This window comes from Macaca fascicularis, chromosome 6 (assembly GCF_037993035.2).
Source record: "Macaca fascicularis isolate 582-1 chromosome 6, T2T-MFA8v1.1".
Classification (NCBI taxonomy): Eukaryota; Metazoa; Chordata; class Mammalia; order Primates; family Cercopithecidae; genus Macaca; species Macaca fascicularis.
Window position 1 is genome coordinate 186,908,195 of NC_088380.1, and position 25,976 is coordinate 186,934,170.

At 40.6% G+C, this 25,976-nt stretch overlaps 1 protein-coding gene across 19 annotated transcripts in view; it reads right to left on the bottom strand.

Moving 5' to 3' along the window:
• Positions 1-25,976, bottom strand: part of RNF130 (ring finger protein 130) — a 187,501-nt gene that overhangs the window by 100,478 nt on the left and 61,047 nt on the right. For 9 of the 19 annotated variants that reach the window (XM_073995023.1, XM_045394649.3, XM_073995025.1 and 6 more), the window contains exon 2: positions 19,947-20,141. In XM_073995023.1, coding sequence (XP_073851124.1) covers positions 19,947-19,959 — 13 coding nt within the window. In that variant the 5' untranslated portion in view covers positions 19,960-20,141. Of the gene's footprint in view, positions 1-3,458; positions 3,534-19,946; positions 20,142-25,976 lie in introns of all 19 variants that reach the window. The other 10 variants (XM_073995022.1, XM_005558794.5, XM_005558796.5 and 7 more) reach the window with 2 other exon arrangements.

Genomic DNA, 25,976 nt, shown 5'->3' on the forward strand with positions numbered 1-25,976 from the left:
TGAAACCTTCAGTTTACTTTTACTTTTTAGATCAGTATAGATTCATGGTTCCTATTTCATTCAATCGGTTAAAACAGCTACTAACATTATTCATTATGACGCTGACATTCTAAATTATGCTTCATAAGACCCTGTGCACAGAGATTTCCTATCCTATTCTTTTCTGGACACTGGTTTTCCAGTGTCTTCACTTACGTAAATGTTAACTACAAATACAATACTTTCAGTATCAAGAGTAGCATGACACTAACATCTCCCTACATCTGATTGTGTCCACAGGGATACAGCGTAAGATTTCAATAGAATTTTTTGAAGCCACGGCATACATCGGCATACACGGAGTTCACATGACTGAAGGTTCCCAAGCATTCTCCTTCTCCACTTGAACTGTCACTTAAGCCACATCTCCACAAACCTTTGCTATACTCGTTTTAACCCATGTGCAGGTTTACTTAATGAATACTTCCTCTTATCTATGTTTCAAGATTTCACCTCCCCAGTTTTGTGCCCCTTTCAAGTAAGATGCTTACATTTATGCTTTCTTACAAGTTTTTGATAAAAGAATTTTAAATGAGTGGGAAAAGAAATGATAAGTACAGAGTTAGGCATTCTAACCAAGGGAGATTTAGGTTGGGAGGAAAGTGGGCTACAGAAGCTTTCACACCAGGCACTAGAACTCTAAAAGGCCTCCAAATCTGTTATTTACCTTAAAGAATGTATAAATCTGAGAATTCACTGAACTGAATAATTAAGTAAATAGATGTAGGATGGCAAGAGCCAGGTTTTTCATTTAGGAGTGGGAGTTCAGTGATAAGAAAGGAGAGCGAGCTACAATGATCCATGTGGCAATGTATTAAAGTTGGAGACCTAAGTATGAACTCATTGTTAGCTTAACATCAACACAGATGATTACAGATAGAAATATTTATAGAGGCTGGGCGCGGTGGCTCACGCCTGTAATCCCAGCACTTTGGGAGGCCGAGACGGGCGGATCACCAGGTCAGGAGATCGAGACCATCCTGGCTAACACGGCGGAACCCCGTCTCTACTAAAAATACAAAAATTAGCCAGGCATGGTGGCAGGCGCCTATAGTCCCAGCTACATGGGAGGCTGAGGCAGGAGAATGGCGTGAACCCGGGAGGCGGAGCTTGCAGTGAGTGGAGATTGCGCCATTGCACTCCAGTCTGGGCGACAGAGTGAGACTCTGTCTCAAAAAAAAAAAAAAGAAATATTTATAGATATGTATATATGCAGGAGTTAGGATACATGCATGTATTTCCTTGTTCTGTCAGCTGAGAAGGCCCAGAAGCAACAGGCATCTCGGCAGTAACATCACATCTAATGCCTGGATCTTGGTTTTTAATACTACTCTGCCAATAAACAGAACCAGGGTTCCTTGGAAAAATGGCTGATTCTAGGACTGATGTGTCATTACTGATTAAGTTCAATAATGTTCAAGGGGCAGAAAATATATGCAAAAGGAGCCTGGCACATCTTAGAGCACCAGAAAGTAAGAAAGTGCTCAAAAACTAAACCAAACCAAAACAAAAAAACAAAAAAGCAACACCCACAACAATGGAGGCATGTCAAAGGACACAGGAGCCAACACGAAGAATCCCCAGTGGCCAAAGATGGGATAATTTGAGTAACAAAGTTATACTGTATTATAACCCAAAGTATAAAATAAATTCTCATGGGTCCATACTGATACAAATAAATGACAGAACAAATTAATAAATGGAGCAGAGGCAAATCACCCATGCACAAAAATTCCAAATAATTCTGTAGATGCTCCACCCTAAGGGAGATGGAGCATAAATCCCCACTTTCCAAGTGTGGGCTGTACTCAGTGATGTCAGAAGTTATTGTACGGAAGGGGAAAACAGGAGTTAACTTCACAGTGGAGAAGCTGACAGACACTACCTCAGCCAGGTGACCGAAGTCAGCATCACCAGTGGTACCTCACACTGACAGCACGTAAACTCGATACGATAGGATGCATGCTAATGGTACTTTATAAATCCCTGTAGTCTTCCTCCCAAAACCCCATATCCCTAGCCTAATTATAAGAAAATTATCCAACATGTCCCAGTTGAAGGACGTTCTACAACATGCTGGAACAGCAGTCCTCAAAGCTGTTGAGGTCATCAAAAACAAGCAAAGTCTGAAAAAGTATCACAGCCAAGAGGAAACTAATGGATCATGATGACTAAATGTAATGTGGTGTCCTGGGTGGGATCCTAGAACAGAAAAAAAACTAGGTGAAAACTAAGGAAATATGAATAAAGTAATAGACTTTGATTAATAATTATGTATCAACATTAGTTCACTGTGGTACAACAAATCAACATCTCACATGGTACCTAACAGAGGAAACTGGGTGCGGGGTTTGCGGGCATTCTTTGTACTATCCTCACAATTTTTCCATAAATGTAAAACTGTTCTAAAAAGTAAAGTTTTTTTTTTTTAAAGACTCACTATATAAAAGCGAACAATTTCTCATCAGAAAAAACGTAAGCCAGAAAACAACAAAACAACGCCTTTAAAGTGCTGAAAGGAAAATTCTGTCACACAAAAATTTCTACCTGTCTTTGAAAAATGATGGCAAAAAAAGACACTTTCAGATAAATAAATGTTGAGAGAATTCATCACTGGGAGATCTGTGCTGCATGAAATGATTTTAAAAAAGGGAAATGACACCAAATGGAAACTTGGAAATTCAGAAAGAAATAAAGAACAGCAGAACTGTTAGTATGTAGGCAAATATAAAAGCCTACCATTTTTTCATGAGTTTGGCCATTCCCACTCCCTTCACCAATGAGGGGCCCCTTTTCCTTCTTCCTCTAAATGCTCCTCAAACGTAAGTATCTGACAGTGGGTCTCATCTGACAGTGGGTCTCATCTGACAGTGGGTCTCATCTGACAGTAGGTCTCAACAGGGGCAGTAAAGCTCTCCTGGGGGTGTCTGGAAACCCTGTGGGAGGGGACTCTATGCTGTCACAGTCCTGTGTCACAGGCACAGGGGACTCTATGCCACAGCTGGTGGCACTGACTCTATGCTGTCACAGTGAGAAAAGAGAAAAGAGAAAAGAACACTTGCCTTGTCCTCCACTTCCATTCTGAATCGAGAAGCACTGTAAGCATCACTGCAGGGGTAAGAGATCCCCACCCAGACCTCTAACATCCACAACCTAAGGCTGCATGATTCTGCTTAGCAGCTGTGCCAGTGAGACCAACTCTTGAGATCCTAACTCCAAGGTCAGGTCCATCACCATATGAACTGCTATCGGTTAAGAATGCCTTCCATCCTGGAACCAGGAAACTGATTTCTAAAACAGTATTTCAAACCCATGTAGATCCTTTATATGGTTTTACCTGCCTCCTCTTCTACTGCCAGTGAGAAAAGAGAAGCACAGAAAAGATAAAGTAAATCAAGTGACGACTTCAAACAACCCACCTGGGACACAGAGCCTGCAAGGAAGGCTAGTGGACAGTCTCATGTATCTGCTGGTGGAGGCACTCTCCAGTTCTACTTCAGATGTAAAGAAAAAAGGAAAATTAAGAGCTTATGAAGTTTTAAAATGGAACCATTGCATTTATTTTTTTAAAGGCTATTTTTATTTTTTAAAAGCTACTGCTTAAGTGTTTCAGTTTTAGATTTTGATAATTACGAATTTTTTAAAAAAATGTATGAAACAGATGGAAGATACAGTAGAAGTATGTGCAAACTCAGGCAAAAATATAAATGCAATTTAAACCCTGACTTCCTGCCATAGCAGTACACTTCAACTTCAAGCTCCATCTTTTCTAAGGTAGTTAAATCCACATTCGATTAGAAGCTAAAAAACTTTAAATGGCAAAACAATGGTATACTTATATTCCTCATTTCCTCGATAGGCATTTAGAATAAAGAACACAGATTTACATTAAGTGGCCCAAATTACTGATATTTAAAGGTATTCTACAGTGTGTTGGTGGTTTCTTTTTACTCGTTTTCATAAAGCATTTTTTGTATTCACAGTGAATCTTCTGTATTTTACAAAGTGTGACATTTTTCTATTCAATGCTAGATAATATAGAACTAAGTAAGTTTTTAAGAGCATATGATGGAAAAAAGGTGAAGAGCCATTCAACTAATTTTGTTCAACCATCCAAAAAAAATACCCAGTAAGAAGCATCTGATATTGCTGATTGATAAAAAGATTAAAAAACAACATTATTATTTAGTTACACGTTTATCTAAATTACCTCATCTTCCTTTCAACAATGGAAAGAATGTCCACAAAATTCTTACAGACATACAGATACAATTACAGCTATTTCAATCAGACAGTGATTTAACACAACTTAAGATGATTAAACAGTAACAGTAAAGTCTGTATAAATCTTTAAAAACCAGGAAAACAGATCCATAATTTTCAGACAAGTATGCATTACTGTAAACTATCCAAGAACCCATAACTTCCCCTTCACACTACCACAGATCCGCTACCTACATGACAAAGAACTCACTCTGCTAACCAGAGGTAACAAGTGAAACCACATACTGAGTAGCCTTTCCTGTCAATGACGTCATGGACAGGGCACTGGCACAGATGTCCTTCAGTCACCAGGTGAAGGGCATGTTTTAGAATAAACAGGACCAAGCTCTTGCTTGACAAGGCAAGAAAACAAAATGCTTACACTTACATTGGTACATACAGTATATATGGAATACTTATATTCCAATGTGGAATTTTAAAATTAGGTATAAAACATAGCCTTAAATGAAAAGAAAGCTTAACAACCAAACTAAATATCTTAATAAAATCATTTCAGTGCAACCCATATTTATTTTGTTCAGGGCATTTTGCTGACCACTGCAGAGAACCGAAAGACATGACACAAACTTTAACTTCATGAAACTCTGGGCTTTTCCTTACTGCCAGTCAAGTATGCAAAGAATGACAACATGAAAGGAAAAGGACAATACCGTTATGGAGGTACAGAGAGGGCTCTGAGGACTGCAGGAGCCTTGGACTACAAACTCAGTAAGAGCAGTGATCTGGGTGTCTCTCCTTTTGACTTTTACCAGTTCTTACTAGTTCATATTGAAATGCACAGCACAGAGAGCTGCCAAACCTACTGCTTCTGCCCTACAATGAAGGGAGGGGCAAAACTGGCACACGGTGAAAGCATGGGTCTCTGGGTCCATCCCTTGAGACTGTCTGGGGGGGGTGGGGGGAGGATCCTGGAATCAGTGTCTTTCCAATTACCGTATGTGATTCTGACACAAGGGTTCTTCAATTTCTGTAGACAGCACCATCCTACAGGGCGAGAAGGGTTATCTGTGGAGGGAGGAGCCTGGAAAGCAAGGAGTTGCCACTGTATAATGACTTTCTCTGAGTATAAGCAGAAACAGAAAGGCAGAGAGCTATAGCATACAAAAGTCAGAAGAGGATCATAATTCCGGAGATTTATCATGAATGCCTGGCTGAAAAGACGAGACCCAGAGAAGCTTCTGATGGAGTGTGTGCTCTCTGTGCTACTTAACGTGAACTTCTCACCCCATTCTCAGGACAGGCTTTCAGCTAGTGCAGCTCGCCGGACTGAAATGGGACCTTTCCACAACCACTGTCTCTCCCACCCCGAGCACGGGCTCCATTAAGAACCCTATCAGCCAGGACGCACGCCTTCCTGCTCCACTCTTCCTCTCCACACTTCACCTGTGGGAACTGCGCCTTGTAGGGCTTCTGTTGCCACCACTGGCTCCCTCCACACTCCCACCCAATGCTTCCTGCTGGTTTTCCAGGTCCCAATTAGACGGCAGAGAAGAAGCTAAGAACCCTGCTAGCTGCTTGAGACAGCTGCCATTCTTCAGCAGGGCTCTGGCTGCCCGGTTCTGTGGCTGCTGCACAAGCACGTGTGAGACGGCACACCCTAGTGCCGCGTTGGAAAGCACAGCTTAGGCTGCATCGATGCCACGTCTCCCTTCTTTCAAATCCTCCGGTTACTGACAGTCCTTGCTTTAGGCACACTTCTGCTTGGAATTGAACGTACTATTACCCTATCTACCATGTTGAGCCGTGCTGTCTCGTTCCTGTACTTAAAATTACTTTTGTTTTGCTTTTCCCCACCTCAGAACCTTCACTCCCGAGGGGCCTGTGCCTAGAATACTCTTCTCCACTCTTCAACTCCTATTCAGATGCCGTTTCCTCAAGGCATTCCTCTCTGACCCCTTGGACCTAAGTCACTTCCCACAGTCATGACTTCATACTCAGTGTTTATCTTCTCTGCTTGATTGTAACTCCATGGAAAGAGGTACCATGTGTGTCCTGTTTATGTTTGGAGCTCTAACAAGAGTTCAAACAACAATCAGCATATAAAATCCAAATCTCTTTACCTGCAGTTACCTAACTTTCTACCTTTCCTTCAGACTCCCTCTACTCCAACCAGAGTCCTGATTCATGTGGTTCCCCTACTGAGGGTATTTTCTCTTTCTGGTCAAATCTTAAGTAGTCCTAATTATTTAGGGCCTAGCACAATGAATGCCTCCTATATGAAGTCTTCCAGACCTGAGTCAGAACCCCTTTCATAATACTACTATGCTGATCCCGCCATGTAGGTATGCCAAGCTAAGCACTGAGTGGCTCCCCAATTATTTCATGCATGTCTGTCTCCCTAAGGGAAGAAGTATTCCTAGCAGACACTCGCTTGTACATCCTTCTAAAAATCTCTACAATGTCCATCACAGGATGCCTGGTATATAGCAGGTATAAATCTATACCTGTCGATTAACTATTTTTTGTACTAGATATATTTTAAACAATTGAAAGTTATACGGAAAAAACACCAGGAGAATGAAGGAAAAGTATACTTAGAAATGTTTTTAAAACTGCCAATCTCAAAATGAAAGAAATAATTGATTTCATAATTTTATAAAAGCTACTGCTTATTCCAGGCATAAGAAAAATTGTACAACTGTTACACATTAAACAAGTTTGTTAGCTCAATAAATTTTGCAATCGCCCTCTTTTAGGTAGATGAGGATGCTAGTTTAAGGACTCAGTTACCCGAACTCACAAGGCTGATAATCAACTTGGTCTAAGATTTAAATCCCAATCTTGTGACTGTTTGATATTTATGCCAAATTCTTTTCTCTATTTTAGAGGTACTATATCATCCAACTAAAACTGATTTTTTCTTCTATAACTAAAAATGATTGAGTATGTCATAAAAAATTAAAATCTGTGATAAATTATTAAATATGATATTGGAAGATGAACAACCAGAAGAAACTGAGACAGCTATGGAAACAGATAGTGATCTATACATTGGATGAAATATTTCAATAATGTTTTTCTAAGGTGATGAATATGTAACAGACAGCGTCTCCACTGAGAACAGAATGAAACCAAGAATTTATTCTGTCTAGAAAACAGGAGACAATGGGCAACAGCCTAGAAATTCAAAGGGAAAACAGAAAGGGCTCAAAGAAAAAGGACAAAAGCTCTAACCAAGAACCAAGAATCCTTTCACACTCTAAGATGAGTTAGTTTGCAGATAATTCACAAATTCCCAAACAAAATGGCACTTTTACGAATCTTAAAAATAAAAGCAATATTATATTGCAGATTTTTTTTAAACAAAAGGATTTACTTCCATTGCTTTTGTGAATAATACATCCATGTTTTCCATTTAAATGATTGTGTAACTTTTTGGATTAAACAAGACTCATTAAACTGGAGTAGCTTGGCTTACATTTCTAACTCTAAAATACATAATGTATATGTTTATGGCACGTCTTCACAGTTAATCTTTCAATCTTATACTCAGCATGTTTCTACTAATTATAAAGCAAAGCAAATGTCGTTACTTTTACATTTTGTTTGTCCACTTTTTTTTTTTTTTTTAAAATAGAGATGGGATTTCACTATGTTGCCCAAGCTGGTCTTGAACTCCTGGTCTCAAGTGATCTTCCCACCCTGGCCTCCTAAAGTGCTAGGATTACAGGTATGAGATGCTGCACCTAGCCTCTCGTCTTTTTTTTTTTTTTTTCTTTTTTGAGACAGGCTTTGCTCTCTTGCCCAGACTGGAGAGCAGTGGTATGGTCTTGGCTCACTGCAGCCTCCGCCTCCCAGGTTCTCAAGCAATCCTCCCACCTCAGCCTCCAATGTAGCTGGGACTACAGGTGAGCACTAGCACACTTAGTTCATTTTTGTATTTTTAGTAGAGACAGGGTTTTATAATGTCTAGAACAGGTTGATCTAGAACTCCTGGACACAAGCTATACCCGCTTAAGCCTCCTAAAGTGCTGAGATTACAGGTGTGGCCATGCCTGGCCACTATCCACCGCCTTTTTTTTTTTTTTTTTTTTTTGAGACGAGGTCTTGTTTTGTTGCCCAGGTTAGAGTGCAGCAGCACAATCTCAGCTCACAGAAACTTCCGCCTCCTGGGTTCAAGGATTCTCCTGCCTCAGCCTCCCAAGTAGCTGGGACTATAGGCATGTACCACCATGCCCAGCTAATTTTTGTATTTTTGGTAGAGATGGGGTTTCATCATGTTGATGAGGCTGGTCTTGAACTCCTGACCTCAAGTGATCCGCCTGCCTCCGCCTCCTGAAGTATGGGGATTACAGGCGTGAGCCACCATGCCCAGCCACTGTCCACTTTTTAATACCATTCTATCATTATCTAGTCTTTTAATTTCTATCTTGAATACTTAAAATATGAATAAAAGTAACAAAAGATCACCTCATGAATACTTGCTTTGTCCCTCCAAGTCAGAATACTTGAGGACATGCAACTGAAACCTGTTTCAGTTTAAGATCTTATACGTGTGTTGCTTTTGAACTTTAGTTTGCATTATACTTTTAAAAACTAGCTTTAATGAGGTATAATTTACACCCTACAAGACTCATCTTTCTAAGTGTGCAATGAGTAAAATGATAGGGATGTGCAACCATCACCACATCCAGTGTTGGGTCATTTCCATCACCGCCCAGGAAATTCACTCCCGCCCTTTTTAAAAATATACATTCCCTTTTTGGTGTTTTACTTTCGTTTTTAAAGATGGGGGTTTTGCTGTAGTTGCCCACCGAACTCGTGGGGTCAAGGGAGCCTCTTGCCTCAGTCTCCGACGTAGCTGGGATTACTGATGCCTGCCAACATGCCAGCTCTCTCATGCTCACTGCAATTAATCTTCATGCTCACCTCTACCCTACACAGCCACTAATGTGATTTCTGTCTCTGAATGTTTGACTTTCTTAGACATTTCATATACATGGAATCATACAATAGTAGCGTTTTGTGTCTGCTTCTTTCATTTAGCTAATGCTTTTGAGCTTTATCCATGTGTCAGGAGTTAATTCCAATTACAGCTGAGAACATCACCAGCGTGAACTGTGCAGATCCACTTACGGGCAAATTGTCTTCCTTCTTGGCCATCCCTGAAATAACAAGACCACCATCCTCTTCCTCCTATCCCCCAAGCCTACTCAATGGGAAGAAGATAAGGATGAAAACCACTATGGGGATGTGACCAACTTCCACTTAATAAGGAGTAAACATATTTTCTCTTCCTTAGGATTTCCTTAAAAACGTTTTCTTAAATAACAGCACATAACATATGTAACAAACAAAAGATGTGTTAATCGCCTATGTTATCAGTGAGGCTTCCGGTCAACAGCAGGCTATTAGTAATTAAATTTGGGGTTGGGCATGGTGGCGCACGCCTGTACTCCTAGCACTTTGGGAGGCCGAGGCAGGTGGATCACCTGAGGTCAGGGGTTTGAGATCAGCCTGGCCAATATGGCAAAACCCCATCTCTACTGAAAATACAAAAATTAGCTGGGCATGGTGGCACGGGCCCGTAATCCCAGCTACTCGGGAAGCTGGGGCAGGAGAATCGCTTGAACCCAGGAGATAGAGGTTGCAGTGAGCCAAGGTTGCGCCATGGCACACCAGCCTGGGCGACAGAGTTGAGGCTCCATTTCCAAAAAAAAGGTAAATTTTGCGGGAGGCAGAAGTTACACGCAGCTCTTTGACTGTGTGTGGGTGGGTGTCCCTCCCTAACCTTCTCATTGATCAAGGGCCAACTGCAGTTGCTGAACTATATTCAATTTTATGGACATATAACTTGTTTATTTATTCACCAGTTGATGAACACCTGCATTGTCTCTACTTTTCTGGCCATAATAAGCAATGTTGCTACGAGCATTTGTGTGTAAGTCTCTGCGTGGACTAAGTCTCTGCGTGGACACGTCATTGTCTTCGTTCCTCTCGGATATCTGGGAGCGGGCTGCTGGGTCATTTGGTATTTTTATGTTTAACTTTTAAATAAATTGCCAAACTATTTTCCAAACTGGTTGTACCATTTCACATTTCTGCTTGCAACACATAAGGATTCTAGCTTATCCACATCCTTCACAAAACTTGGTACTTTTTAATGATAATTATTCTAGAGGATGTGAAACAGTATTGTTTCGGTTGCACTGTTGTTTTGACTGCATTTGTCTAATGATCAATACAACGTCTAATTATTAAACCCTTTGCCCACTGTAAAACTAGGTTGTTTATCTTATTGATTTATAAGAGTTCTTTATATAGTCTGGATGCAAGTCCTATATCAGATGTATGATTCAAAAATATTTTGTTTGTGGCTTATCTTTTCATTGTTTTAATGGTTTCTTTTGAATGACAAAGGTTTCAAATTTTGATAAAATCTAATTTTTTATACACAGTGTTTTTGGAGTCATAGGCAAGAACTTCTTGTTCAAAATCACAGACTACCTTCTAAAAGTTTACAGTTTTACCTCTTACATTTTGTCTAATATCCAAGTGAAGTCATTTTTATGTAGTCCAAATCCCTCCCTCCCTCCCTTGCTCCCTCCCTTCCTCCCTCCCTTCCTTCCTTGAAACGATCTTGCTCTGTGGCCCAGATTATAGTGCAGTGGTGCGATCCTGGCTCACTGCAGCCTCAACCTCCTGGGCTCAAGCGATTTTCCCACTTTAGCCTCCCAAAGTGCTGTCATTATAGGCACAAGCCACCAGGCCTGGCTTCTTTTTTTAAATTTGCACGTGGATAACAATTGTTTCAGCACTAGTGCTTGAACGACTGTTCTTCCCTCACTGAATGATCGTGGCACTTTGGTTGAAAATGAACTGACCATAAATATATTTATTTCTAGATTCTCAATTGGGATCCATTGATCTATATGCGTATCCTTCTACCACTGCCACAGTGCCTTGGTTACTAAAGTTGTGGAACGGAGTAGTGTAAGTCCTCTAATGCTGTTCTTTTTCCAAAATGCTTTGGCTATTCTAGGCACTTTGCATTTCCACATAATTTTAGGATCAGCTTACCAATTTCTACAAAACACATGCTATGATTTGCATAGGTACGTACCACAAGGAATTTATATATCAATTTTAAGATAACTGCCACCTTGACAACATTGAACAATGGAATCAAAGGATAGGAAAGGTCTCTCCATTTATCCAGATTTCTTTTCTTTTCTTTTTTTTTTTTTTTTTTGAGACAGGGTCTCGCTCTGTTGCCCAGGCGAGAGTGCAGTGGCATCATCTGGGCTCACCACAACCTCTGCCTTCTGGGCTCAAATGATCCTCCCACCTCAGCCTCCCAAGTAGCTGGGACCACAGGTGCATACCACTATTTATTTTTTATTTTTCTGTAGAGACAGGGTCCCCCTATGTTGCCCAGGTTGGTTTTAAACTCCTAGGCTCAAGAAATCCTCCCGCCTTGGCCTCCCAAAGTGTTGGGATTACAGGTATGTGCTACCACAGTTGGCTGAGATTTTCTTGAATCTCTCTCAGTAATGTTTGTAGGTTCAATGTGCAATTCTTATATTTCTTTTTAACAAGTTTTTGTTCTCAGGCTATCGAGAATGAACTCTTCTTAATTTCACTTTTGGAATGTTCATAGCTAGCATATACAAATACAGTGGCTTTTGGGCAGACCCAGTGGCTCACACCTGTAATCCCAACACTTTGGAAAGCTGAGGTGGGCAGGTCACTTGAGGTCAGGAGTTCGAGAGCAGCCCAGCCAACATGGTGAAACCATGGTGGTGCGCGCCTATAATCCCAGCTACTTAGGAGGCTGAGGCAGGAGAATCACTTTCACTTGAACCCAGGAGGCAGAAGCTGCCGTGAGCCAAGATTGCGCCACTGCACTCCAGCCTGGGCGACAGAGTGAGACTCTGCCTTCCAAAAAAAAAAGAGAGAGACAGAAATACAATTGGTTTTTGTATAATGACTTTGTATTCTACATTCTTTCTAGACTTGTTTATTAGATCTAGTGGCTTTTTAATAAATTCTATCTGATTTTCTACATACATAACCTGTGAATAATGAATTTTATTTCTGCCTTTCCAAACTGGATGCCTTTTAGTTTTTTCTTCCCTGTTTACAATGGCTAAAACCACAAGAAAAATGCTGAGTAAGTATAATGTCGAAATCAAGGAATGAGAGTGGACATCCTTGGCTTGTTCCTGATTTTAGGGAGAAAGCAGTTAGTCATTCACCATCAAATATGCTGTTAACTGTGACTTTTTCATAGACGCCCTTTATCAGGCTGAGGATGTTTCCTAATGTGTTGAAAGCTTTTATTTTTTTAAATCATGATAGGTACTGAGATTTTGTCAAATGCTTTTTCTGCACCTACTGAAAATGGTTAGTTGGCTTTTTCATTTATTCTATGGATTTTTCAGATGTAAAAAAACAAAACAAAACTATATATCCCACTTCTGGGGTAATGAATCTAATCCATTTTATATGTTACTAGATTCTATTTGTTAATAACTTTAAAAGAATTTTTGTGCCTACATTCATAAGGGATATTGGCATATAGTTTTCATGGATATCTTTGTTTGGCTTTGATACGAAGGTAAAAACCGGCTCCACAGAGTAAGTTGAGAAATGTTCTCTATTTTCTGAAAGTTTGTGATGGATTAGAATTATTTTTTCTTTAAATATTTGACAGACTAAACCAGTGAATTTCACGGGAAGAGATTTAATCCCCAATTCAATTTCTTTTTTTTCTTTTTTTTTTGAGACCAGGCTGGAGTGCAGTGGTGCGATCTCAGCTCACTGCAAGCTCCGCCTCCTGGGTTCACGCCATTCTCCTCCCTCAGCCTACCAAGTGGCTGGGACTACAGGTGCCTGCCACCTCGCTTGGCTAATTTTTTGTATTTTTAGTAGAGATGGGGTTTCACCATGTTAGCCAGGATGGTCTCGATCTCCCGACCTCGTGATCCACCCACCTTGGCTTCCCACAGTGCTGGGATTCCAGGCGTGAGCCGCCGTGCCCGGTCAAGATTTCTTACCTATTATAGGTCTACTCAGATTTGCTATTTTTTCTTGAGTCAATTTTGACAACGTGTATATTTTTAGGAATTTGCTCATTTTATTCAAGGTGTCTAATTTGTCAGTATAGAGAAAAAAGTAAACATAGCAGGTTTGAACTACTATCCTTCAAAAGGCCTGCTAACAATGTTGGCCCTTGGGTGGCATCTGGGAACATGGATTTGGGGAGGATTTCCACCATTACCTAATAAAAGTGACTCACTGTGAGTGTGACTATGTGGTGAGTCCTGTGAGTCCTCCTAGTGAGTCACTGAACCTGTGGATGGTCATGGGGACCCCAGACATAGTTATAGTTACCATAAAGTTGTTCACAATATTCGTTTATAATCCTTTCGGTTTCTGTAGAGTCAATAGTGATGTCCTTTTTTAGTTGTGGTTTTGGTAAACTGCCTTCTTTTTTATTGTTGGTCAGTCTACCTAAAGGTTTGTCAATTTTATTGATAGTTCCAAAGAACCAACTTTTGGGTTTCATTGACTTTCTCTACGACTTTTCTGTCTCACTTATTTCTCCTTTAATCTTTATTAACTCCTTTGTTCTACTGGTTTGGGGTTTTTTGTTCCTCTTTTTATAGTTTCTGAAGGCAAAACTTAGTTTAATGATTCTAGATCTTTGTTTACTGACAGGTATTTAAAGCTATTTAGGTATTTAAAGCTATTAACTTTCATCTAAGAACTGCTTTCCTAGCATCCTACAAATGCTGATGTGTTTTCATTTTCATTTGGTTCCAAATGTTTTTAAATTTTCCTTTTGATATTTTTATTGGACCCATGTGTTATTTAGATGTGTGTTGCTTAATTTCAAATACTTGGGAATTTCCCAGATTTTCTTCTTTAGTTGTGGTTGAAGAATGTACTTTGTACAGTTTCAGGCTTTGAAAATATATTCAGACTTGTTTTATAGCCAACCATATGGTCTCTCCTAGAGAACGTTCCACGTGTGCTTGAAATCAATGTGTACTCTAGTTAGTACGTAGAATGTACTACATATGTTGGCTAGGTCAAGTTGGTTAATAGTGTTGGTCAAGTTTTCTGTATGCCTACTAATTTTCTATCTAGCTATTCTATCAATTACTAAGAGTAGGGTATTAAAATCTCCAACTATAATGGTTGAAATGTCTGTTTCTCCTTCCCACTCTGTCAGTTTTTGCTTTGTATATCCTGGGTCTCTGATATATGTTGGTGTGCCTGATAGTGTCCCACAGGCATCTGAGGCTCTGTTCATTTTCCTTCAACGGATTCTTCCCTCTGCTATTTCGAATCTGCTGTTGAAGGCCTCCAGTGAATTCTCCATTTCCAAAACCGTACTCTCCAATCCCAGAATGTCTGTCTGGCTCAGCTCTTTTATATAATTTTTATGTTCTTTACTGAGAATCTCTATCTGTTGTCTCATTGCTGCCATTCATTATTGTCATACTTTATTTCTTTAAATACAGTTTCCTTTGGTCTTTGAACATATTTAAATTAATTGCTTTGAAGCTTTTCTCTGCTAAATCCACTATCTGGGAACACTCACAGGCAGTTTCTATAGACTTTTGTTTTCCTGAATATGAGTCAGACATCTCTATATTTTGCATGTCTTATAAACTGTTGAAAAGTGAACGTTTTAGACAATATATTGTAGCAACTCTGGATTCTGATATTTTCCCCCTTAAAGTTGGTGGTGCTGCCTTGTCTGCTTGTTCACTTTTGTTTAGTGACAGGCTGGGTTAAACACATGAAATCTATTTTCACTGTGATGTGCAACCACGACGTGTCCACTCAGTTTCTTCTTGTTCTATGTTCTTTTTCCTCCTCCTTTTTAATAAGACTGGTTTCCTAGGAACTGCCCAGTCACTGGCTCTCCTGTGGTAGCCTGCCTCTGTGAAGTCACTTCCACAGACAGTGACACTGGACACTGGTGTCACCCACCACTGCAGACAGAAACTGCCAGTCCTTGCAGCCTGCTCCACACTGGCAGAAACTCCATACAGCACAGCCTGGGGCATTTGGGAAGCAGCACCCTGCTAAACCACAAATTTCCATTGCTCTTACCTGAGGTCTAGAAGTTTTCCAAAGCATAAATGTGTCTCAGATTATTGTCCCTTCATTGACATCCAAAACACTGAAATGGCTGCTTTGTCAATTCTGTCCAGTTTTTTAGGTGCTTTTTTGTTTTTTTTATTTTTTTTTTATTTTTTTATTTTTTTTTTTTTGAGACGGAGTCTCGCTCTGTCCCCCAGGCTGGAGCGTAGTGGCTGGATCTCAGCTCACTGCAAGCTCCGCCTCCCGGGTTTACGCCATTCTCCTGCCTCAGCCTCCCGAGTAGCTGGGACTACAGGCGCCCGCCACCTCGCCCGGCTAGTTTTTTGTATTTTTTTTTAAGTAGAGACGGGGTTTCACAGTGTTAGCCAGGATGGTCTCGATCTCCTGACCTCGTGATCCGCCCATCTCGGCCTCCCAAAGTGCTGGGATTACAGGCTTGAGCCACCGCGCCTGGCCTTTAGGTGCTTTTTTGGAAGAGGATCTGCTGATCTCTTCACTTGGTCTTTACCAGGAGTGCTACCCCTACTTCTCTATTATTTTTAATGCTACCTTATAAATATTTTACAAAGTTTTTCTCTAATGATTATTTTGAAATATTTCAAATAAGCAAATATTACAAAGAATATAATAAACATCTGTCTACCCACACACTCAGCTTAATAAATAAAACATTATAGATACATTTACTTCTCTCTGATCCTATTTCCTTTCTTCCCTCTCCAGAGACAACCATTATCCTAAATTTTGTATTTATTAATCTTATGTATGTTTTTCTTAGTTTATACCTATATACATGCTCTTAAATTACGGCCGGGCGCGGTGGCTCAAGCCTGTAATCCCAGCACTTTGGGAGGCCGAGACGGGCAGATCACGAGGCCAGGAGATCGAGAGACGATCCCGGCTAACATGGTGAAACCCCGTCTCTACTAAAAAATACAAAAAAACTAGCCGGGCGAGGTGGCGGGCGCCTGTAGTCCCAGCTACTCGGGAGGCTGAGGCAGGAGAACGGCGTAAACCCGGGAGGCGGAGCTTGCAGTGAGCTGAGATCCGGCCACTGCACTCCAGCCTGGGTGACAGAGCAAGACTCCGTCTCAAAAAAAAAAAAATTACTTACTTAATTAAAATGTTTTGCATTTTAATTTTATTCAAATGATATCTCACTCTAAATATTCTTCTATAACTTACTGTGTTTGGGAGACTTACGTAATACATGTAGCTTTAATTCATTGACAGTTAACTGCTGCATAAACATGCCACAATTAACCCAGGCTCCTATGACAGACACAGGTGTTTTCAATAACCTGCTGTTACAATGCTGTAATACTCTCATACACGTTGTCCGTGCACAAGTACAAGAGTAACAGGGTGTAAAGAAGGACAGAGAGGCTATCGGTGCTTGTGTAAATATATGACATCTACCCATTGGCTCCCACATGGTTGGAGGTGAAATGTGAGAGACGGGGAAACGGCGGTTGTGTCCACCACAGGGATCCATGGCCTTCCACAGAGTCTAGATTGAGAGTCACAAGGGGCCTTATAGAAGGCCTCTATACTCCAACCCCCACCCAGGAGGCAACATAGCCTGTGTCACAGAGCATTTCAGTGGAAAATGTGGGACTAAAACCTAGGTTTCCTTTCTTTACCGCCTTCTTTCTCAAAGCAAGATCTGTAGACCAGCAACATTAGTGTCACCTAGAAACTTGTTAATAATACAGGCTGTTGGGCCATATTCCAGACTTATTGAATCAGAATTTGCATTTTAACAAGATTCCGAGATGCACATTAAAGTTTTAAAGCTTGAAAAGTAGAGTGTGTCTCTAGGGGTGGAATTACCGATCACAGTGTGCAGATTCTTTTAACTACACCGGACAATGCCAAATTTCTCTCCAAAGTGTCGAACCAATTTACCCAGTTTAGTTTCCCACATTACTTTTTCTGACTGTCTATGAACCTAATCACAACCTAAGGCTGTTTCCTATTGCTCTTATGTACACCTCCACTGTTTGCCTCACAAAGTTTCCATTTCCTAAGAATATATCCTCAAACTATACCCCTGCATTTCTTTAATTGGTGCTGTTAAACACACGTCTGTGATAACAAGAGTTACATGGTCAAATAGGTTTGGGAAACACTACATTAATCAAAATAAAACAGGTTTTTTGTTTAGTTTTGTGTTTGTTTTTGAGACAGGTTCTAACTCTGTCGCCAGGATGCAGTGCAGTGGTATGATCACGGCTCACTGCAGTCTCAACTTCCCCAGGTTCAGGAAATCCTCTCACCTAAGCCTCCCAAGTAGCTGGGACTACAGGCATGCACCATTACACCCGGCTAATTTTTGTATTTTTTGTAGAGATGGGGTCTCCCTATGTTGCCCAGGCTGGTCTTGAACTCCTGGGCTCAAGCAACCCTCCTACCTTGTCTTCCCCAGGCTCAGGGAGCAGTGATCGTACCACTGCACTGCATCCTGGGCAACAGGGTTAGACCTTGTCTCAGAAAAAAAAAAAAAAAAAAAAAGCCTGTTTTATGTTTTACTTTGATTAACCTAGTATTTCCCAAAGTTCTTGGATTACAGGTGTGAGCCACCACGACCAGCCAAAACAGGTTCTTTAAGACTTCTCAGAGACCCAGAAATGTTAATAAGCACTAGGAGCCCCTAGATGTGGACTACGTTTCAAGGATTTTCTGAAACTTTGTGCCCCCATGAGTCCTCTAGGAACATATCTAAACAAACTAACATTTCAAGGAACACGGATGGGAAATGCTGCATTGATACAGGCTTCCCGTCCTTTTTAAATACAAGTAATTTAAATTTTTTTTAAGATTTCAATTCCCTCTTATAATTCCCAGATCTTCTCATACTTTTATTAAAAGACTCTCATTTTAGCTACTTCTCTGTGGTTCTGTGTAAGTAAAACAACATTAATAAGAAAGAAAAATTCATTTTGCTCAGCTGAATTTCTCCCTATTCATTTTTCTTCATGTTTTAAGTAAAGAAGAAATCAGCATGGAATGAAGATAAGTTACATTAGGCCCAAATTTTTAAACAGTTTTTCTTCCCTCTGAGACAACTGAGGAAACCAAACCAGCACCTGCTCTGAAACCCGGCAGAAAAACTACCCCCCTGAGCCCCGCGTTTCCACACAGATGTCCAGCTAAACTAAACTGCTCCTTAATTTTCTTTTGGTTTCCCTGAATAAATTAAAAGTTACACGACCCCAGTGATCTCTCGATAGTGAAAAATCACACATTTTATTTCATTCTTTGTGTTTTTCTTTAGTTTCAGTTTTTGTACAATAAGCATGTGTTACTTTTGCGATTGGAAAAAATACACCTTACTTATCTTCTTTTCTTTCTTTTTTTTTTTTTGAGATGGAGTCTTGCTCTGTCACCCAGGCTGGAGTGACGCGGCGTGATCTCGGCTCACTGCAACCTCCACCTCCCAGGCTCAAGCAATTCTCCTGTCTCAGCCTCAGCAGCTGGGATTACAGGTGCCCTCCACCATGCCCAGCTAATTTTTAAATTTTTAGTAAAGACAGGGGTTTTAGCACGTTGACCAGGGTGGTCTCAAACTCCTGACCTCAAGTGATCCGCCCACCTTAGCCTCCCAAAGTAATCTTACTTCTAAAAGGCTTAGTTTGAAAGGAAGACAACAAGTCAGAGGGCACTAAAGTTTAAATCCACCTGCACCATTCTATCAAGATGTGCAGGGAAGTACCAATGACTCTCAGTTAGGGTGGGCAAGTCTTTGCAAGAAACTTGCTAAAAGTCATTATGTAAAAACTACACGATGAAAAGTTAGTTCTTTAAATAAGTCAAACTCTAAAATTCTCATGAATGCAAAACTAAATTTTATCTAGATTTCAACTTAAGGAGACAGAGTGGTGAAACTAACGGAACATCAACAAAACTGGGGTGTGAGCCCTCTTCTGTTGGCCCTTACCTCTTTCAGTCCCCTTCCTAGTCTGTAAGATGAGAGAGAACCTACATCACGCATGGTTATTGTAAGAACTGTCTAAAAAACATATTTAAAAAACTCATCACACAGCGCCTGGCATTTATATAGTAAGTGCTCAATAAACTGCAACTATTGTTATTAAACAATTAGAAATACCCTGACTGCTTCCAGAAGAAATAAAGAAGCATTGTTACTACTGAAATTATATGAATTACTAAGTCAGTTTCAACATTCATCCTGATGAAAACAGAATCCTTCCCAGACAGGTAATCCTTGAGAATCCATGACATAACCTGGGTGAATGATTCCAAATCAAATACATTATTTGTCGAAGTTAGTAAGCAAAATGTAGAAACGCAAAACAACTAAGGATTTAATCACAGCCAGTGATTTAATAAGTCCAAGTTGTACGGACTGCTGTGATCATTACTTATGAAGAAGAAGAAATTCAACTATGGGGGAAAAACATGTATCCCAACGAACAAATGGCAATACTAATAGGATTATGTTGGAAATTACATGGCTTCAGCAGAGGCAGAACGGTTACCTATAAAGCAATGATTTCTAAGAAGAAAAACAAAACCAACAGCCCCCATGCTTTGTTTACCTGGGTGAGTCATGGTAACCGGCTCCTCTTTGGATTTATTATTGTAGATGACTACAGCAACTGCATTGTGGAAAGCAGCCCGTGATATTTTCTCTTTAAATGTGCAGTTTCCCCTCTGCAGCAAGGCAATCCACTGTTTGATATTAGGAGGGACAAAGAACCGGGTTTGTGGATCACAGCCCAGATGATCAGCAACTGAAAAGAAAAAGAAATATACACATGAAAGATAAATAAAACTGACCAAGTCTTTATCAAAGCGTCAGCTGCTTTCTGAATACCACACAGAGCTAAAGTGCGTCAAGCAGCTTGTAGCCAGCGGAGCTATGAACACATCCACAAACAATGCAATGAATCAGTATCTACAGGGAGAGATGCTCCAATGAACTGCAATATAATGCACATTAAAACAATGAAAATTTCTTAACTTTACAGACTGTTAAAAAATAAAAAGACTGATAATATCCAGTACAGGGCAGTAAAGGGAGGAGGAAGAAAAGGCCAACACAGATGAGAAACCCAGGTGACTGATGTAACCCCGACTTTTATTCACTCGTGTTCAGGTGCTAGCCCTCTCCACACACACCCCACCACTCCACACACACCCCACCACCACTACCCCCACTGTGAGAAAGCAGGAGACTGGACTGGGGGCTGATGAGGAAGCCAACGTAATCCTTGGTTCAGTTACTAAGCGATCCTGTTGAAATTCAACCATGTTTGAACAAAGTTCTTCGTCAATGTCTAAGGAAAATTTACAAGTTTGGTTTTGGCTTATATTTGAAAGGTGAAGTAGTTAAAATAACATCTAAGTAGAATAAATGTATTATTCCTCTAATTTATATTAGCAAAAGTCACCCCACAACTCCCTATCAAGATACACTTACTGTATCCATCTGTTTAACAGGTTACAAGAAGACACTAAGAATGTTGGTTCTACAAATCACATGGCCACTGTTCTGGATTTTTTGGGGTAGTTTATTTAAAATACTCATAAGTACATTTAAATCTGTCAGAGTAAGCTCCTCAATTTTTTACTCTGCACATATGGCCATCATGGTTCTGACATCCTCTGCAAATCTTAAGAAGCCCCCGGCTGCTCTTCCCACTCCCACTCCCACATTTATAACAGGTTCAATCGAGACAGAGGGCAGTCCAGGAGGGAAGAGAAGTCACCAAAGGTAGTGTCTGAAGACTGCTGGCACACAGTGGCGGAGGGTGCCAGCCCTGTGCCCTGAGTCAGCCCTGTCGGTCCTCTGTGTGCCAGGAAGGAAGCGAGGAAAGTGAACACAGCACATAGATCTAAAAGGGTGATATCAGAAGTAAATAAATCATAAAAACATGGCAAGATGTGGTGGCTCAGGCGTGTTAATCCCAGCACTTTGGGAGTCTGAGGCAGGTAGACTGCTTGAGCCCAGGAGTTTGAGACCAGCCTGGGCAACAAAGTGAAACAAAAAATACAAAAAATTAGCTAGGTGTGGTGGGACGCATCTGAATTCGCAGCTACTGGGGAAGCTGAGTGGGAAAGATTGCTTGAGCCATGATCGCACCACTGAACTCCAGCCTGGGTGACAGAATAAGACCCTGTCTCAAAAAAAATCATAGAAACATTAAGTATTAATTGTAGTAGATAAAGAGATGACACCAGAGGGAAAATGTTGGCTTTCCACACACCTGGAAGCACAAGCTTAGCAAAAGAAACTAAATGCTTACACTACTTAAATTGTAAAACGTAAAGATGTCACTAACTGCAGAGAACTATTACATCTATCATTCCCACTTAAATATCTTTCTCCAGATTTTCTTATAATTAATTGTGGTGAGAGACTGCAATAAGAGCATATTTGCTACCAGAGGTCTCGCATTACATGAAATGGAAGACGAATGTTTTCACAATTTTTCATGATTGATATTGTATACAACCATTACCTACCCTGTTCCTTAAAAGGTTTCTGCACTCTGAAACTTTAACCCTTCCTCAACCAAATTAAATAGGGGGATAGAAGCCTATGTCACAATTTTAGGAGCAATTGAAAGACACAGTCGATGTACTGTAAAACTTTAAAATCCTGAAACAGATTGTTTACTTTCAGCACTATCTGTTTCATCGATAATTATGCTGTTTAAAATAAAAGCAGCTCGGCAACCTGTTATGATAATCTCCTGTCTTAGAAAAATGTCTAATACTGTATCCAAACAGGGAATAACCAAAGAACTGGTTTTAGGTGTTTTGTTATTTTTCAAAACACGCTGCTGCACAAACCCTGGAAGAAAATGCAAAATAGAGAATATGTAAAGTGATGTGTTCCCTTGCCTTCTGTGTAACAATCATTTGTCTGTGACTAATCTCTTCTTCCCTGTGGTCTCGCATACATGTACAACGTAGTAAAGAGGAAACAACATAGTTATGGAATCAGCAAGACCTGTGCTCCAGGTTCTAGATCAACTGCTTACTAGCTGTGTAACCATCACAGGTTACTGAAATTGTCCCATCTTTAATTTTTACTTACTTATAAAGATTGAGATATTATCTCACAGAGTTTTACATGTGAAAAAGCCAACAGTAATTCTTTCTGGCTAGGCATGGTGGCTCACGCCTGTAATCTCAACACTTTGGGAGGCCAAGGTGGGAAGACCACTCGAGGCCAGGAGTTCAAAACTAGCCTGGGCACATAGTAAGACCTTCATCTCTACACAAAATAAAAAATAAAAAAAATTAGCCAGGCATGGTAGTTCCAGCTACTCAGGAGGCTGAGATGGGAGGATCGCTTGAGCCCAGGAGTTCAAGATTACAGTGAACTATGATCATGCCGCTGCACTCCAGCCTGGGTGACAGAATAAGACTCTATCTCTAAAAACAGTAATAATTCCTTCATTCTTAATGCTTTAAAAAAACCTCTTTCCTTTTGTTTGTTTCACTGACATTCATCCTATGTTGTCTTGGTGATCCAGTTTGGTGCCCTTGGGAGTTTCTGTGCCGAAATATGTGGGCTTCCCCAAGCTCAGCAGCACCCCACACTCCTCCGCTCTTAGTAACCACCACTCACAGATCCCAAGGCTCATCTTCTTTACCTCTTTCCTTTTGACAGTGTCGCAGTCCACTCAGATGACAGCAGTTCAGTAATATTCATAACGTTCTAAGCATGAAAAGACACAGCAAGGGGTGCAACCACAGAGCAAAAGTTATCAAACATACTGCAGGGGGCTTTAAAACTCTCCTGAAGGAATCCTGCCCACTGAGACCACATTCTATGAACAACTGCATGATCAAAAAATCCAACAATGGCCTGTATAAGCAAAATAAACTTCCTGTTTCCCAAAATTCATCTAATCATCATCCATAAAAGGTCTCTGAAAACATTTATATTGGTAGTACAATACAAAATAAGCAAGAATAAGATAGGAGGTTTCTGTTCAAAAAAGTGGTATTTATTATTCAGAAGAAAGTAAGAGGTTTTCATAAACAGGAACTTAATACTGTAGTATACTCATTCTACCCAGTTATTCCCTCCTGTAATTAAGAAACTATAAATAATGAAAACAACAGCTCTATAACAACTTTCCAAGAAGACTGATGACTACGATTAAGTAGTATTATTCCAAAATTTAATACCAGTTGTTTACACTTGAGAAATTTATTAAGTGAAGACATATTATGGTATAAAGTATCTATATAACTATGAGCCTTTAACATTTGTCAATAGCAATTCTGTTCCAATTCAGAATTACTGTACTTCCATTTTTCTTACCTGCCAAATTTTATAAGAGGAAACTATCTCTGAATTATTTGCATTTATTAATTATATAGCCAGAAAAAACTTACTAGAGGTTTTGATAAAAATTTCAAGATAGGTAATACAAAATATTTTACTATAGAACTTAAATTTTTTTTTCCTCTAGGGCTTTTCCTGCTGAGTCCAAAAATATTAAAAGTAATGAGACTTATTTACCTTTTGACAGGAACCAAACAATTACGGGCTCCTCACCTAAATGAATAGTAATTTATGTGCTTAGCAACATGCTAAGTACCAAAGAGAGAGAAAATGGGGCAAATGCCTTGCTCTTGACTCTTAAAGCACCTCCACATGGCCGGGCGCAGTGGCTCACACCTGTAATCCTAGTACTTTGGGAGGCCAAGGTGGGCGGATCATGGGGTCAGAAGTTCAAGACCAGCCTGGCCAACACAGTGAAACCCCATCTCTACCAAAAATACAAAAATTAGCCAGGCATGGTGGCGTGTGCCTGTAATCCCAGCTACTTGGGAGGTTGAGGCAGGAGAATCGCTTGAACCCGGGAGGCGGAGGTTGCAATGAGCCAAGATTGCGCCACTGCACTCCAGCCTGGGTGATAGCGCTAGACTCCGTTTCAAAAAAAAAAAAAGAAAAAAAAGAGCGTCCACATTTACTGAGGCATCATAATTGGCACCGGCACAGAAGCTGACATTAGAGGGTGCCAACACGGAGTGCGTTTAGAGACTGAAGGAGGGAGGAGGGCAGGACGATGGTCAAGATTCAGTGTGAGCTGGAGCCCACATGGAACCCCTGAAACTTGCCCAGGCAGGAAGGGAGGCGGGTACAGAAGTTGCCAGCATAAAAACACAGAACAAACACTAAACTCTTCTCTTGAACTCTTGTAAAACTAAGTAAGATGATATGTAACAGAACCTAGAACACTATACAAATTCAAGAAGATCAAGTTCGGAAAATATCTCATTTGTAATGAGAGAAGGGGAAGAATATTCAGGTAGGAATAATATGTAAATATTTAAAGGGCTGTAGGAACGAAACATCTCTTCCACACCCCACCAGTCTGAAACTCTCCTCCACTTTGATTCATTTGATTTAGTAAAATCTCATTTCTTAGAAATGTAGGGCTGGGCGCGGTGGCTCAAGCCTGTAATCCCAGCACTTGGGGAGGCCAAGACGGGCGGATCACGAGTTCAGGAGATCGAGACCATCCTGGCTAACACGGTGAAACCCCGTCTCTACTAAAATACAAAAAAAATTTAGCCGGGCGAGGTGGCGGGCACCTGTACTCCCAGCTACTCGGGAGGCTGAGGCAGGAGAATGGCGTGAACCCGGGAGGCGGGGCTTGCAGTGAGCTGAGATCCGGCCACTGCACTCCAGCCTGGGCAACAGAGCCAGACTCCGTCTCAAAAAAAAAAAAAAAAAAAAAGAAATGTAAACATGCCACGTAAAAAGCACTCACCATGCTACGGTGTAGGCTAATGGTTTCCTTCCTACCCCTGAGAATTGTCAGTCTGCTGCAGGGGCAGAAGTGAGAGCCTAGGACAGTATTTTTCTGCAGTGATGGTCAGAACAGGTGGCCGCACAGCACAGTGGCAAAGATGTGCCTCTCCCTCTCAGAGCCTGTGTGTCTCGCTTCATCCCCCTGAAACGCCAGTCCCAACTCTCTTGCTCACCACCTTCCGAGCCTCAGGATTCTGTCAAAACGTCTTCTCCAGAATGCCTTCCCAGCCTCCTAAGACGGAGTTGGGTGCTTTTTTCAAGTTGCCATGGCACCCTCAGGTTACATCCATCTTGGCATTTATCAACTGTATTAGTAACTGGCTGTTTACTTCTGAGGCTTTCCTTCCGGAATGTGAGGTCTAGCATCTCCAGTGAACGTGTCTGGCACATAGATGTTTAACACGTTTGATGAAGGAAAAGGGGAAAAATGACAGGGAAATTAAGCCAAAACTGACATTTAAAAAAAGTTTGTGGCAAAGAGCTGTTTCATGTGGTAATATCCTGACCTACGGTAATGTTCTATCAGTTGCTTCCTACAAAAGAGGTAAAAATAAAAATGAGACTAATTAGTTACCCCAGATTTAGATTTCTCCATTGTCAGCTATGGTCTGGTTGCTTTCCTGCTCCTGAATTAGATTATAACTTCTTTATTCTTTAAATTTCCTGCTTCTACCCTATCTTTCCTTATTTTCCTTCTGTCAAATTCTGATTTTATGTTTCAAAGAAAAAAACACAATTCATCATTTCTGTTATCAATTTCTTAATTTTATTTTTAATGGCAGCT